Below are 12,896 nucleotides of genomic sequence, written 5' to 3'. Positions count from 1 at the left end.
ATACAAGGAACAATGCAGGAATACTATAGTACCCATAACTCACGCAATACAAGGAACAATGCAGGAATACTATAGTACCCATAACTCATGCAATACAAGGAACAATGCAGGAATACTATAGTACCCATAACTCATGCAATACAAGGAACAATGCAGGAATACTATAGTACCCATAACTCTCGCAATACAAGGAACAATGCAGGAATACTATAGTACCCATAACTCACGCAATACAAGGAACAATGCAGGAATACTATAGTACCCATAACTCTCGTAATACAAGGAACAATGCAGGAATACTATAGTACCCATAACTCACGTAATACAAGGAACAATGCAGGAATACTATGGTACCCATAACTCACGCAATACAAGGAACAATGCAGGAATACTATAGTACCCATAACTCACGCAATACAAGGAACAATGCAGGAATACTATAGTACCCATAACTCACGCAATACAAGGAACAATGCAGGAATACTATAGTACCCATAACTCACGCAATACAAGGAACAATGCAGGAATACTATAGTACCCATAACTCACGCAATACAAGGAACAATGCAGGAATACTATGGTACCCATAACTCACGCAATACAAGGAACAATTCAGGAATACTATAGTACCCATAACTCATGCAATACAAGGAACAATGCAGGAATACTATGGTACCCATAACTCACGCAATACAAGGAACAATGCAGGAATACTATAGTACCCATAACTCATGCAATACAAGGAACAATGCAGGAATACTATAGTACCCATAACTCATGCAATACAAGGAACAATGCAGGAATACTATAGTACCCATAACTCACGCAATACAAGGAACAATGCAGGAATACTATAGTACCCATAACTCACGCAATACAAGGAACAATGCAGGAATACTATAGTACCCATAACTCACGCAATACAAGGAACAATGCAGGAATACTATAGTACCCATAACTCACGCAATACAAGGAACAATGCAGGAATACTATGGTACCCATAACTCACGCAATACAAGGAACAATGCAGGAATACTATAGTACCCATAACTCATGCAATACAAGGAACAATGCAGGAATACTATAGTACCCATAACTCATGCAATACAAGGAACAATGCAGGAATACTATAGTACCCATAACTCACGCAATACAAGGAACAATGCAGGAATACTATAGTACCCATAACTCACGCAATACAAGGAACAATGCAGGAATACTATAGTACCCAAAACTCACGCAATACAAGGAACAATGCAGGAATACTATAGTACCCATAACTCACGCAATACAAGGAACAATGCAGGAATACTATAGTACCCATAACTCATGCAATACAAGGAACAATGCAGGAATACTATAGTACCCATAACTCATGCAATACAAGGAACAATGCAGGAATACTATAGTACCCATAACTCACGCAATACAAGGAACAATGCAGGAATACTATAGTACCCATAACTCACGCAATACAAGGAACAATGCAGGAATACTATAGTACCCATAACTCACGCAATACAAGGAACAATGCAGGAATACTATAGTACCCAAAACTCACGCAATACAAGGAACAATGCAGGAATACTATAGTACCCATAACTCATGCAATACAAGGAACAATGCAGGAATACTATAGTACCCATAACTCACGCAATACAAGGAACAATGCAGGAATACTATAGTAACCATAACTCACGCAATACAAGGAACAATGCAGGAATACTATAGTACCCAAAACTCACGCAATACAAGGAACAATGCAGGAATACTATAGTACCCATAACTCACGCAATACAAGGAACAATGCAGGAATACTATAGTACCCATAACTCATGCAATACAAGGAACAATGCAGGAATACTATAGTACCCATAACTCACGCAATACAAGGAACAATGCAGGAATACTATAGTACCCATAACTCACGCAATACAAGGAACAATGCAGGAATACTATAGTACCCATAACTCATGCAATACAAGGAACAATGCAGGAATACTATAGTACCCATAACTCACTAAAGAGAGCCTGAGAGATTTACTCTTACGTTTTTCATGCGGAGTTTTACCACAAACTTGGTATTCCGTACACTGAGGGTCAAAATGTATCCACTGTTACTAAATTGGTGCATTAAGGGTTGATACACCTTCGAAGAGATAAATGTAAACTATTTCAATAAGATATCTGGTTAAAATCATAATATAGAAAGTCCTGGGGTTGTCTTGTCCTAATGCTAGAAAAATCCCGAGGATTGTCGTTTTAATGAAATTTGTGTTTCAAACACAAGGGGTTAATTCCAAAACCTCAAGGTATTTGTAATGTTTATTGTTATAAAAAACTTACCCTATATGTCAACATAAATCAGTGTTATTTTCATCCATTTATCTCTTTTAGTTTTGCACCAGTGGCCATTTTAAGATCGAACCCCCTAGATTTTCACCTCGGCTAAAAAAAATATGACGTTTTGACCTCTGGTGACGTCATCAGTATTGACCTACTCATTTGCATCGTACCATCCGGTAGGTCTTATCAAGACCTTTCTAATGATACCCAACCTGCATGGTTTCCTTTCTAGTAAACCTGTTGAAATCGGATTTTGATTTCCCCCACCCCCAACTTTTGGGCTCAATTACGTGGTCCCTTAAGTTCAAATAACCCCGAAAAATTTGGATTTCGCAAGAGCAAATGCAGAGCAGAGCAAACTATTCCTGTGCGGGATGCCTAGGCCTACACAACTCCACCCATGGAAATTTTACAGCACGCCGGTACGGGATTTTCAACATTTCAGTGCCTGGCTCCCCTATACCATTTACAAATTACGTACGACTCGGACGGGATTCAAACCGCCGTCCGCCGAGACTGAGTGGACAACTAACTATATAACCATTACCTCACCGACTCTGGTTAAAAAGTTAAAGTTTTAACTAAATAACTATTAACGTGCTCGGAATAACGAGGTTTGTGAAATTTAAATATTTTACTACATCGCGGAGATGAACTTGTACTTGTAGGGTGAGGAAGAGGTTGTGATGACGTCACGGTGCCCAACGTGGACTGGGGCGGGTGGCGATTACGTCACGCCATGGGAGGGATTTAAATTACGGTTTTCCCTCTCCGCCTTCCTTTAAATTCCTTTTTTCTTTTTTTAATTCGTCCTGTTCGGCGCCTTCTTTATTTGGAGCTCGGGTCATATTCGAAGTTTAAAGATATTTTTGTAGTTGGTCGCACCTTGGTCCCTGTGTGGTGAGACGACCTTCCTGCGTCCTTTACAGTCGCTCGTGTGCGATCACCTCGTCCTTCACATCATGGAGCACACGTCCTGGTTCGCGGAGGTTCCACGTGCACCGCCGGTTCCGGTGTTCCAACTTACGGTGGATTTCCGTGGCGACCCACACCCGGCGAAGGTCAACCTGGGGGTCGGAGGTGAGTGAACGACCACTGAGAGAAACAGAGAGAAGTACTGATTGGAGAATTTGGCAGAATGACTTGAATATGTACGCTCCCTCACCTTTGAGCTACCTCGTCTGGGTTCGAATCCTGACCCAGGTACAAACTGTCATCCTGGTGTTTCGCTTGCAGGGAGAGAGACGTCACGTGTGTGCCAACCTGCCACGTCTCGGAACGGGGTTAGACTACTGGGTGTAATAAAAAAATTAATAATTTTTTATTCTTGGTCGAGGCTCATATAAGAGTTAACACATAGAGCATATAACAAAGGGAGCAGGAGACAAGAGGGGGCGAGATTGCGAGAACAGGGGATGTGTAGAAGTCAAAGTAGAAGAGAGACGATGGGAGAGAAAGACTTCACATCGGGAGATCTGTAGAAGGGAGAGGGTTGGGGTGGGGTGCAAGGGATACACAAGATGGATACTACAGGGAATTTCAGGAAAGAAAACAAGGAATTTCAAGGAGGTGGGTTTGGGGTGAATTAACGGGTGTAGAAAAGATCAAGGTTTTGGATGGGGGAAGATAACAGATGGTGGTGAACAGCTGTTTTAAAGACCTGGAGGGAGGAGTGGGATTGAAGAGAGTGAGGGAGTTTGTTCCAGAGGTGGGAGAAAAGAGGAATGAAGGAGTGAAGGTGAGCAGAGAGTCTTGATTTTGGCAGTTCAACCATAAGAGGGTTGCTGGCAGATCTTGTGGGACCTGAAGGAATATTTGGGGGACAGAGCCCAGAGAGAGCTGGGGAGCAAGGCCGGAGAGGAGTCGGTAGAAGACAGAAAGACCACCCACCTGCCTACGGTGAGTGAGTGAAAGGCCCTCGGAGGTAGCTTCATCGCGGGAGATTCCAATGATTCCGAAAGCTTTGGTTTCGACAGCGTGGATACCAAACGGCTGAAAGGATACAAGTCAAACTTGATATAGGTATGTATAATGATGGAAAGATGAACACATTCGATTTTGGGGTCACGAGGTCAAAGGTCAGAGGTCATTTTCGGTTAAAATTGTGTTACCGCAATAACTTGTGAACCAGTGATGGGATTTTGACCAAAGTTGGAACAAGTATGTGTTATGATGCAAAGATGAACTGATTTAATTTTGGGGTCAAGAGGTCAAAGATCATGTCAACTCAAAAACCGTGATTGGCCGAAATGAAATCCCGCAATAACTAAATCGGATATTTGAGCGTTTACTGTAATTCACCATGGCTGAATACGGTCTCTGGCAAGTAAATCCCAACTTTGTGCAATGTTTCACCTTGACTCGTGTTTATTGAGAAAGGTAATGCCACACGCACCCATATTTGACGGGGTTTGACCTCTATAGGGCAATGCATCAGCGGTACAACCATAGCCCCCAACAAATCATGCTACCCACAGGAATGCTTTGCATATGAAAGATTATACATTCCATTTTCAGAAGAGTAATAAATGACAGGCTCACCGAAGAACGAGATGACAGCAGAACACTTGGTTCCTCATTTGGTGGATAAATACTAACACTGACAGAGCTACCATATAACTGAGGAAAGGACGTGATGTGCCGTAGTCTATTTGGTTGTACATTTTTCCTCTTTCCACCACCCCCCCCCCCCCTCCCCCCCCCTCAGCTTATCGCACTGATGATGGTCTGCCCTGGGTGCTGCCTGTTGTGGCAAAGACCGAGGCACAGCTGGCACATAAACTGGAAGATTCCTCCTTGGACCACGAGTACCTGCCAGTCATTGGTCATCCAGAATTTACTCGCCTGGCCACAGTGCTCAGCCTGGGAGAGGCGAGTCCGGGATTACAGAGCGGCAGGGTAAGTACGTCTCTTCCAGAACCAGCATTGACAGTTTGATTTTCCACTTGGAACAGCAGATTGATGGAGTATTGCTCTCACCTTTGCGCTGGCACCCTTGCCTCACACCTTGCTCAGCTTGACGCTATGGAAACCAAATCCTTCAAATCAGTAGTATCTTTCATGATGAAGCAGAGTTTTTGGACCTATTACTTTCACGTAACCCTCACCCTCACCCAATAGAGGACCTCACCCAATTGTCCCCTTCACCCAATAGAGGTTGGTGGTCTCTCTATCTTCTTCCATCTTCTCCCACCCATCCCATGATCTTTATCTCAGAATGTTAAGTATGAGAATCTTGAAGTCGAGTTTGCAGAGGTTGCTTGCACACAACAATCGGGTCCCCTTTACGTTATTTAGTGTCAGTACCCTCGCCCCCATCCCCTACAAGCCTGCGTCCTTCTAACCCCAACCCTTGCGCATGTCTCCTTCCTCAGCATCCCTCCACTTCATGCTCCCCCCCTTTCTGCACTCCCACCCCAAACACCCCAATTCTCTTCAAACTTCCCCCTCACCCATCCCTTCAAAGCTTCTTCGTCACTACACCCTATTGTCCCTTCCCTCTTGGCTTCCCCATAATTTGCTCCTGCAGTGATTTAGGGTTAATTGGGTTGTTGGAGCTCGGGCTCGGGTTTGAATAGTTATGCAACTGAGAATCATCTGATTTTTCTCTGTTAATCAAAGTTATTCGCATTTTATCTGCAGTTTTTAACGTTATCACTTTGGAGTAGTTTGTGAAGACTCGATATATTAAGTTTGATTTGAAAGCATCATGAAATAAGCTCAGGTGGCATCAAAATGTGAAAACTTTGGACGGGTTGGGGAGGGCGGGGTTGAATACATTTTCAGGCCATTGTATAGTCGTGAATTTCATATCATATCCATCGTGTTTATTCCGTGTATCCTGCCCCAGCCCTGTCTCTTCCACAGATCTGCCGATGTCCCTGTTCTCTACTGTTGTTGTGCTTCTCTCTCTCTCTCTCTCCCCCTCTTGTCTCCCGCTCCCTTTATTATATGTTCTATGTGTTAGCTCTTACACGAACCTCGACTTGGTATAAAGAAAAATCATGATTATTATAGTCAACCAAATTATAAAATTGGACTTGTAGCTGAAAACTACTTTAAAGATGCTTGTGGTCCTCAAAGGGTTAACTGCAGACCTATCAGATTACTTCCAGTCATCAGCAAGGTCATGGAATCCATCATCGCAGTTGATATGAAATCCTTTTTTTTTTTTTTTTTCTCCCCAACAACCTCATCTCAGATCACCAACTTTGTTTCAGACCACAGCTGTTCCAGAAGGGCAGCCTGAGTTTGAGGTGTTTTCAATGCTCCTGTTACCTTGGCCAAACAGCACCTGGCAGGCATGGTTTACTCTGCTGAGGGGGCATGTGCGTCTACAACAGGACCTCAAAACTTTCATAGGAAGCAGCATCCTCTTCAGAGATTTTGGCTGAGTGTGCAGTATACAAAAAGCTGGTACATCAGCGTAGCCTTTCCATGTCTCAAAGTCCATTCTCTTTCCTATGCCAGCTCGTGCTGAAACAGTGTCACATCCAGTGACAGCATGAAAGGGCAATGCCTCGCAGGTTCTTGGCCCCATTTCATAAGCAACAGTGTGGGCTGGAATATATCGATAGTGTTTGCCAACCCCAAATGCAATCCACAGCTAGCGTATGCTCATTTTCACTGCATTTGCAAGGACCACTACATCAGTGTCAACAGTTCATATCATTATTGTTGACTAGCCATTTCTTGCATCATGGGCAGTGCAAAGGATATATATATATATATATAGCTAAGTTAGTGTCTGTGGGTCATAAGGGCTGCCAATTCTACAGGCAAGCCTCTACCACTTATTAAGGTTATTAAGGCAGGCACTAGGGTGCACACGGTGCCCCCATATGAGCATATTGCCCTGTCCCTGTTTTTATTTTGTTCCAATCATTAAAATAATAGTCCTAGTCAATTTTTATGAAAATTGGACTCTATTTATGTGTCCCACCATTCACTTGAATATTTCCACAAAAATGGCCATAAGCCGCCATTATAACAATATTATGGTAAATAGGCTGTCTTTAATTCCAGCACTAGTATCATTATTTGTTGTTGTTTTTTCTTGAGAGTTCAATGTGAATTGATTTACCTGTGTAAAGTTGTAAATAGAAATGCCAGGGATGAAATGTCCAGACAGTTGCCATGGAAACTGCTGCTAGATTTGGGCTATTTTTAGACACGCACAGTCTAGACATTGTCTAGACATAACAATGCAGTCACAATATGAGCTGATTGACTGATCTGCTCTGTAGCAAGTATATGCATTATGCAGGAACTGATCCTGATGTAGCTGACATGTTTGCCTTTGGCCTGTCATGACACAGATGCTATTACCCAGTTGTAGATATTGACACACATTTGTGATACGTTTGTGTGCGCTGCCAGAATTACTAGCAGAGAGGAAATATTATGGAGGAGGATAAATCATCACAAGATGCTGGTGTTCTTGATATCTGCTCAACTGATGAACTCCAGCATGAATCTACGCCAGGCTCGCCAGCAACTGCAGCAGGATCTAGTAGAATGAAAACAAGAAACTCTTCTGAGATATTTGCACTAGGTCAATCGATCACGGACGTTGATTCAGAAATAACTGGATCTCGCTTGCCTACAGCACTACAGGTCCTTCGGTGTCTGATATTCCATATACAGGATGGATATTCTACCAACAAAACCAAGTAGGATTGTTCCAAGCTGGTGCTTGCAAAGATTCAGCCTTTTTATGAGAAAGCAAACGTTCCTTTGATATGTGATCGCAAAGCATGTGAAAAGATCTTGAAGCTGCACGATGAGAACTCCAAACTAAGACAAATCCCCAAAAGTCGCCGTGACATGCCAACTGTTTTGAGCAAAGTCCATGAACATGAGCAGGATCTTTTCAAAACATTCCCACTCTGGCCGCTTGATGCTGAAGAGAAAATGAAAACTCCTGAGGACATCAAATTCCTGCAGTCCATGAAGACAGATCGTATTGCTAGCTTTGGAGGTTTTGACGCTTCCCTCGCGAAACAGAAACAGAGATCAGAACAACGCAAGCTTCTGGACAGACGAAGGCAAGAAAAGGCAGAAGCTGAGATGGCGGAGTTTACTGCTACAGCAACATTTGAGAGCAGTTCTGATACTGATCCTGGTGACACCGAGGATGGAGTAGATTTCTTGCCAGGAACCATTATGGATACACATCCGAGAAGAAAGCACAGACGAGTGGTACATTCTGGGACAGAGGCTTTCATACCTCATAACATCATGAAATCCCCCAAAATGATTGCACTTGCTACCAGAATGAAGATGACCATCACAACAGGCTGCTTTCACTGAGGCATTCGTCCAGGAAGCTGGAGGGGATGTGTCCAAAGTATATACATCGTATGCTGTGGCTGATATATCCAGACGAGAAATCGGAAAGCAAATAGCTGAAAGTTACCAGGAGAAGTGGGATGTTCCACAGTTTGCTTCTCTTCACTGGGATGGCAAGCTGCTTCCCTCGCTCACAAATAAATATGAAAATGAGGAGCGGCTGACTGTGGCGGTTGGAGATGTGACAGACATCAAGGTTCTTGGTGTGCCTGCTTACAAACCTGGAACTGATAAAAAAAATCTGGAGAAATCATTTCAAAGCTCACATTTGATTTGCTGTGCAGTTGGAACTGCACAGACTCAATTTGCAACATGGTGTTTGATACGACCGCTAGCAACACAGGGCATGTGTCCGCAGCATGCATTCAGATACAGGAAACCCTAGAACGTCCACTTTTGTGGTCTGGTTGTCGGCATCACGTAGGAGAAGTCATTCTTACGCACGTGTTTGAGGATCTCAAGATCGAGACATCCAAGTCTCCAGATGTCATGCTGTTCACTCGTCTCAGGAAAAATTGGAACTTGGTTCCCCATGAGAGCGATCAGCCACTGCACCGAATACAGTTAGCGTCATTTCCCGAGGAAGGTAAAGATCTAATTGATGAATGGCGTGCAGAAACCTTGCAACTCGTGACATCACAAGTTGACCAGAAACGGGACGACTACAAAGAATTTCTACAGCTATGTGCAGTCTATCTCGATCCTGACTACCCTACTACAACATTTCAGCGTCCTGGTGCCTTACACGAAGCTAGGTGGATGGCGAAATTGATCTACTGTTTGAAAATCTGCCTGTTTGAGACACAAATCCAGGATCTCCCATCTGGAACAATAACAGCCAAGCACCAGGGAAAGAAGCTCACAGAATTCGTCACCTTTGCAACACTCGTCTATTCCACTTGGTGGATGCAATGCTCCATCAGTGTAGATGTGCCCTGGAATGACCTCCTCCTGTACAAGAAGCTGCTACGGTATCAGGAACTCAACACCATAGTGGCCAGTAGCGCACTGAAGGCGTTCAGTCGACACCTGTGGTACCTTACCGGAGAGCTAATACCACTGGCACTATTCAGCAGTAACACCCCAGCTCATGAGTGTTGCATACTTGCAGACCAACTGCTCCAAAAAAGACCTGACACACCGCGCCAGCTTCCTGAGAATCGTTTCGGAACAGGCTTCGGCAAACCAAGGTTCCCAACAGAAGTCAATCTCGGCTCAAAACTTGCTGACTTTGTCACCGAAGATTCATGGTTTTTCTTCCATGTTCTGAAGCTGGAAGTAGGGTTCCTGTCCCTGGATGTTTCCGAGTGGCCTGAATCAGAATTCTACAAGAATGCCTTGATCAATGTTGGAGCAATCAATGTAGTGAATGATTCAGCAGAACGAGGCGTGAAGCTGAGCTCCGACTTCTTGGCAGCTGCTCGCGGTGAAGAGCACTATCAGAATGTTCTCCAAGTTGTTGAAGAGAACAGAAAGATGAGGCCCAATCTGAGAAAAAGGACAACTGAACCAGATGATAAAAGTCAGGGACAATAAAGACATTGTTGGACCAAAAGTCATAAGCAGCTGATTCATGAGTTTGTTGCCTTTCTGTTTTGTGTATGTTAGCCAAATTGGCCATTATGTTCAATTAATACATTGTTGAATGCATGTGTGAACTTGTGAAGGAATATAAAATGTACATTATATCAATATCTGAACTATGTCTGTCATGCATTAATATTTTCTGTCGATGTTTGCTAACAAAATAAATCCCTACATGTGTCCTTTGTATGTATACCACCTATTTCTGTAAGCGTTTATTGCCGTTTATTTGTTTTTGCCAGTGAATATTCAAAGCAGTGGTGGGACACATAAATAGTTTCCAATATTCTTGAAAGTTTGCCTGGCTTTCTTATTTTGGTATAGGAATACAATGAGACCAGGGACAGATTGATTCTATAAATATATATTTTTAAAGGGGCACCGTGTGCACCCTAGCAGGCACCACCATTTTGTTCGAATCGCATAGCTCTGACGTCCCACAGGCCTCTGGCGTACATTTGAAGAATATTCTATCATTAAATAATAAAGTGAGTGGGTGTATGTGTGCACATTTGGATAGATGAATGTTTCCTGAGAACAATAAGGTGAATGATGTGTTTGTGGGGGTCTCATGTTTTTTTTTTGTTTTTTTTTTTAAAATTAACGTTTAAAATTCCCCATGCTTTGAGGCCTAACAAAGTGAAACCCTTTTGGACTATTCCACTATTTATTCTTATGATATCATTTTTTTGTGATATCATTTTTGACTGTCGCTGATATACTTTAAGACTCGGCTGAAATAAATCCCGAGAAAATCGGACAAAATTCGACGTTTTTAGACAATTTTTCAAAAATAACTTCAACCATTTAAAATCATTTCAAATAACTAAAAACCACTTTAAACAATTTTTTTTTTAACGAAAATCATTTTAAGCCATTTTAAACAACTAAATATGAAATAGATTTGTAGCTTTCGGACTGGGGGTTTCGTATTCGGAAGGTCTATTCGACGTGTGCTTGCATTTTCAGAAGTGACGAGGTGTTCTGAACGATATTGGGAGAAATCTGGGGGAAAAAAAGAATGTTTATTTATTTATTTTTGTTTGTTTTTAATACAGGGAAAAATGAACAAGTCCCTGCTGCTGTTTCGTGAGATGCATGCATAACATATAGCACATCTTTGAAAGCTCTTACCAGCTGTTGTCAAACTAGGGGCGGAAAATGGAGGTGGAGAGAGGGGATAGGAAGAGGAAGAGGAAGAGGAGGGTGAGGGGGCGGGGGGTTGCGAGAGGATGGTAGAGGAAGACGAGTTAACGCAGACGGTGAGGTTTTACTGTATTACCGTAAAATGCACAGATACCTGGCATACATGGAACAAACATATGCATCATGTTTATGACACGAATCAGCCCTGAAAACTTGGACTAAAACCGAAATTGTGTACAATAACCTTCTTTTATTATATAAATTGTTCATCCCTTTATTTTGGCAGTTTAGACCCAACAGACGGGGGTGAGGACGTAACCTCTATCCACCTTAGGTGGCGGAGGTAACTGGAATGGCGCTCTGTAGAACGCATACTACAGTCTACGTTTTGTATCCCACTGATAGGCTGGATTTTGGATGGGGGATGATCTGAGATTGTGGTGAACAGTTGTCTTGAAGACCTGGAGGGAAGAATGAGATGAAGAGAATGTGGAAGCTGGTTCCACCGGCTGGAAAAAAGAGGAATAAATGAGTGGAGGTTAGCAGTGCTTCTGCATTTTGGGAGTTTCACCAGAAGGGGGTTGCTAGTGGACTACGTGTGCCCTGCATATATGCATGTACCTCGGGAGTACAGGTGAGGAGGGGGGAGATGGGGGGGGGGGGGGGGAGGGGACAAAGCATGGAGAGGGCATAAGAACAGAAAATAGGTGGAAGAAGACAAGCCACAAACCTGTTTGCGATGGCAAAGTGATAGGCCCACAGACTCTACTTTATTGTGGGATATTCCAATGATCGTGAAGTCCTGGATGTCCATGGCGTCAAGCAAAACGGTCTATGGTACCAAACGCCAACTCCATTCTTGGATTACTGACTGTCTTTGTCCAACGTGTAGCTCTCAATGGAATACCTTCATCTCCTCTCGTTCTCACACTGGATTTTGCACAGGTGGAGTTTGGGGGTGGGCATGGATGCAAATTGAATATTGGGTTGGGAAGGAGGTGGGGGGTGCATCATTCCGTAGTTTAACCCTTACATCAACATTGGCATATGGGGAATGCAGACAACTTCTTTAATGAAAATATTAATTAACTGCGTCCCTTTGTTTAAAGGTTGCAGCCTCGTAGCAGTTTGTTTGTGTTCTTACCTAGGCCTCCATCATTTTCTCGGCAGGCAGCTGGTGTGCAGGTAATTGGTGGAACAGGAGCTTTGCGTCTTGGAGCAGAATTCCTGCGCCGCTGGTGGAATCCCGAGCTGGGTGGCAAATGTCCTGTCTACTTTTCAGAACCCACATGGGGTTAGACTTGAGCATTCCATTCTTGCCTCTCTTTACATTTTTATTTATCTTCCTTATCTTGTGTCTATTACGATTGTTTTGCTTTGTTGTGCAGAATTAATGGAATTCAAGATACAGTAATTCCTAAAGTGAAACAAAAAAAAAAGACGACTTGGTTTTTTTCATTACTTCTTTT

General features: G+C 43.0%; 2 protein-coding genes across 2 annotated transcripts in view; one reads left to right on the top strand and one right to left on the bottom strand.

The window, feature by feature from the left end:
• LOC137439072 (uncharacterized) overlaps positions 1–3,037 on the bottom strand; it is a 68,159-nt gene extending 65,122 nt beyond the window's left edge. Inside the window, exon 1 of the mRNA XM_068134745.2 lies at positions 3,009–3,037. The gene's annotated coding sequence lies outside the window, so the exon portion shown is untranslated. The remainder of the gene's footprint in view (positions 1–3,008) is intronic.
• GOT1 (glutamic-oxaloacetic transaminase 1) overlaps positions 2,822–12,896 on the top strand; it is a 50,993-nt gene continuing 40,918 nt past the window's right edge. The window contains exons 1-3 of the mRNA XM_068134753.2: positions 2,822–3,426; positions 5,054–5,244; positions 12,598–12,721. Coding sequence (XP_067990854.2) covers positions 3,309–3,426; positions 5,054–5,244; positions 12,598–12,721 — 433 coding nt within the window. The 5' untranslated portion in view covers positions 2,822–3,308. The remainder of the gene's footprint in view (positions 3,427–5,053; positions 5,245–12,597; positions 12,722–12,896) is intronic.

The sequence above is a fragment of the Myxine glutinosa genome, chromosome 13 (genome assembly GCF_964187855.1).
Source record: "Myxine glutinosa chromosome 13, kmMyxGlut1.1, whole genome shotgun sequence".
Lineage (NCBI taxonomy): Eukaryota > Metazoa > Chordata > Myxini > Myxiniformes > Myxinidae > Myxine > Myxine glutinosa.
This window is presented reverse-complemented; position numbering and strand designations above follow the sequence as displayed.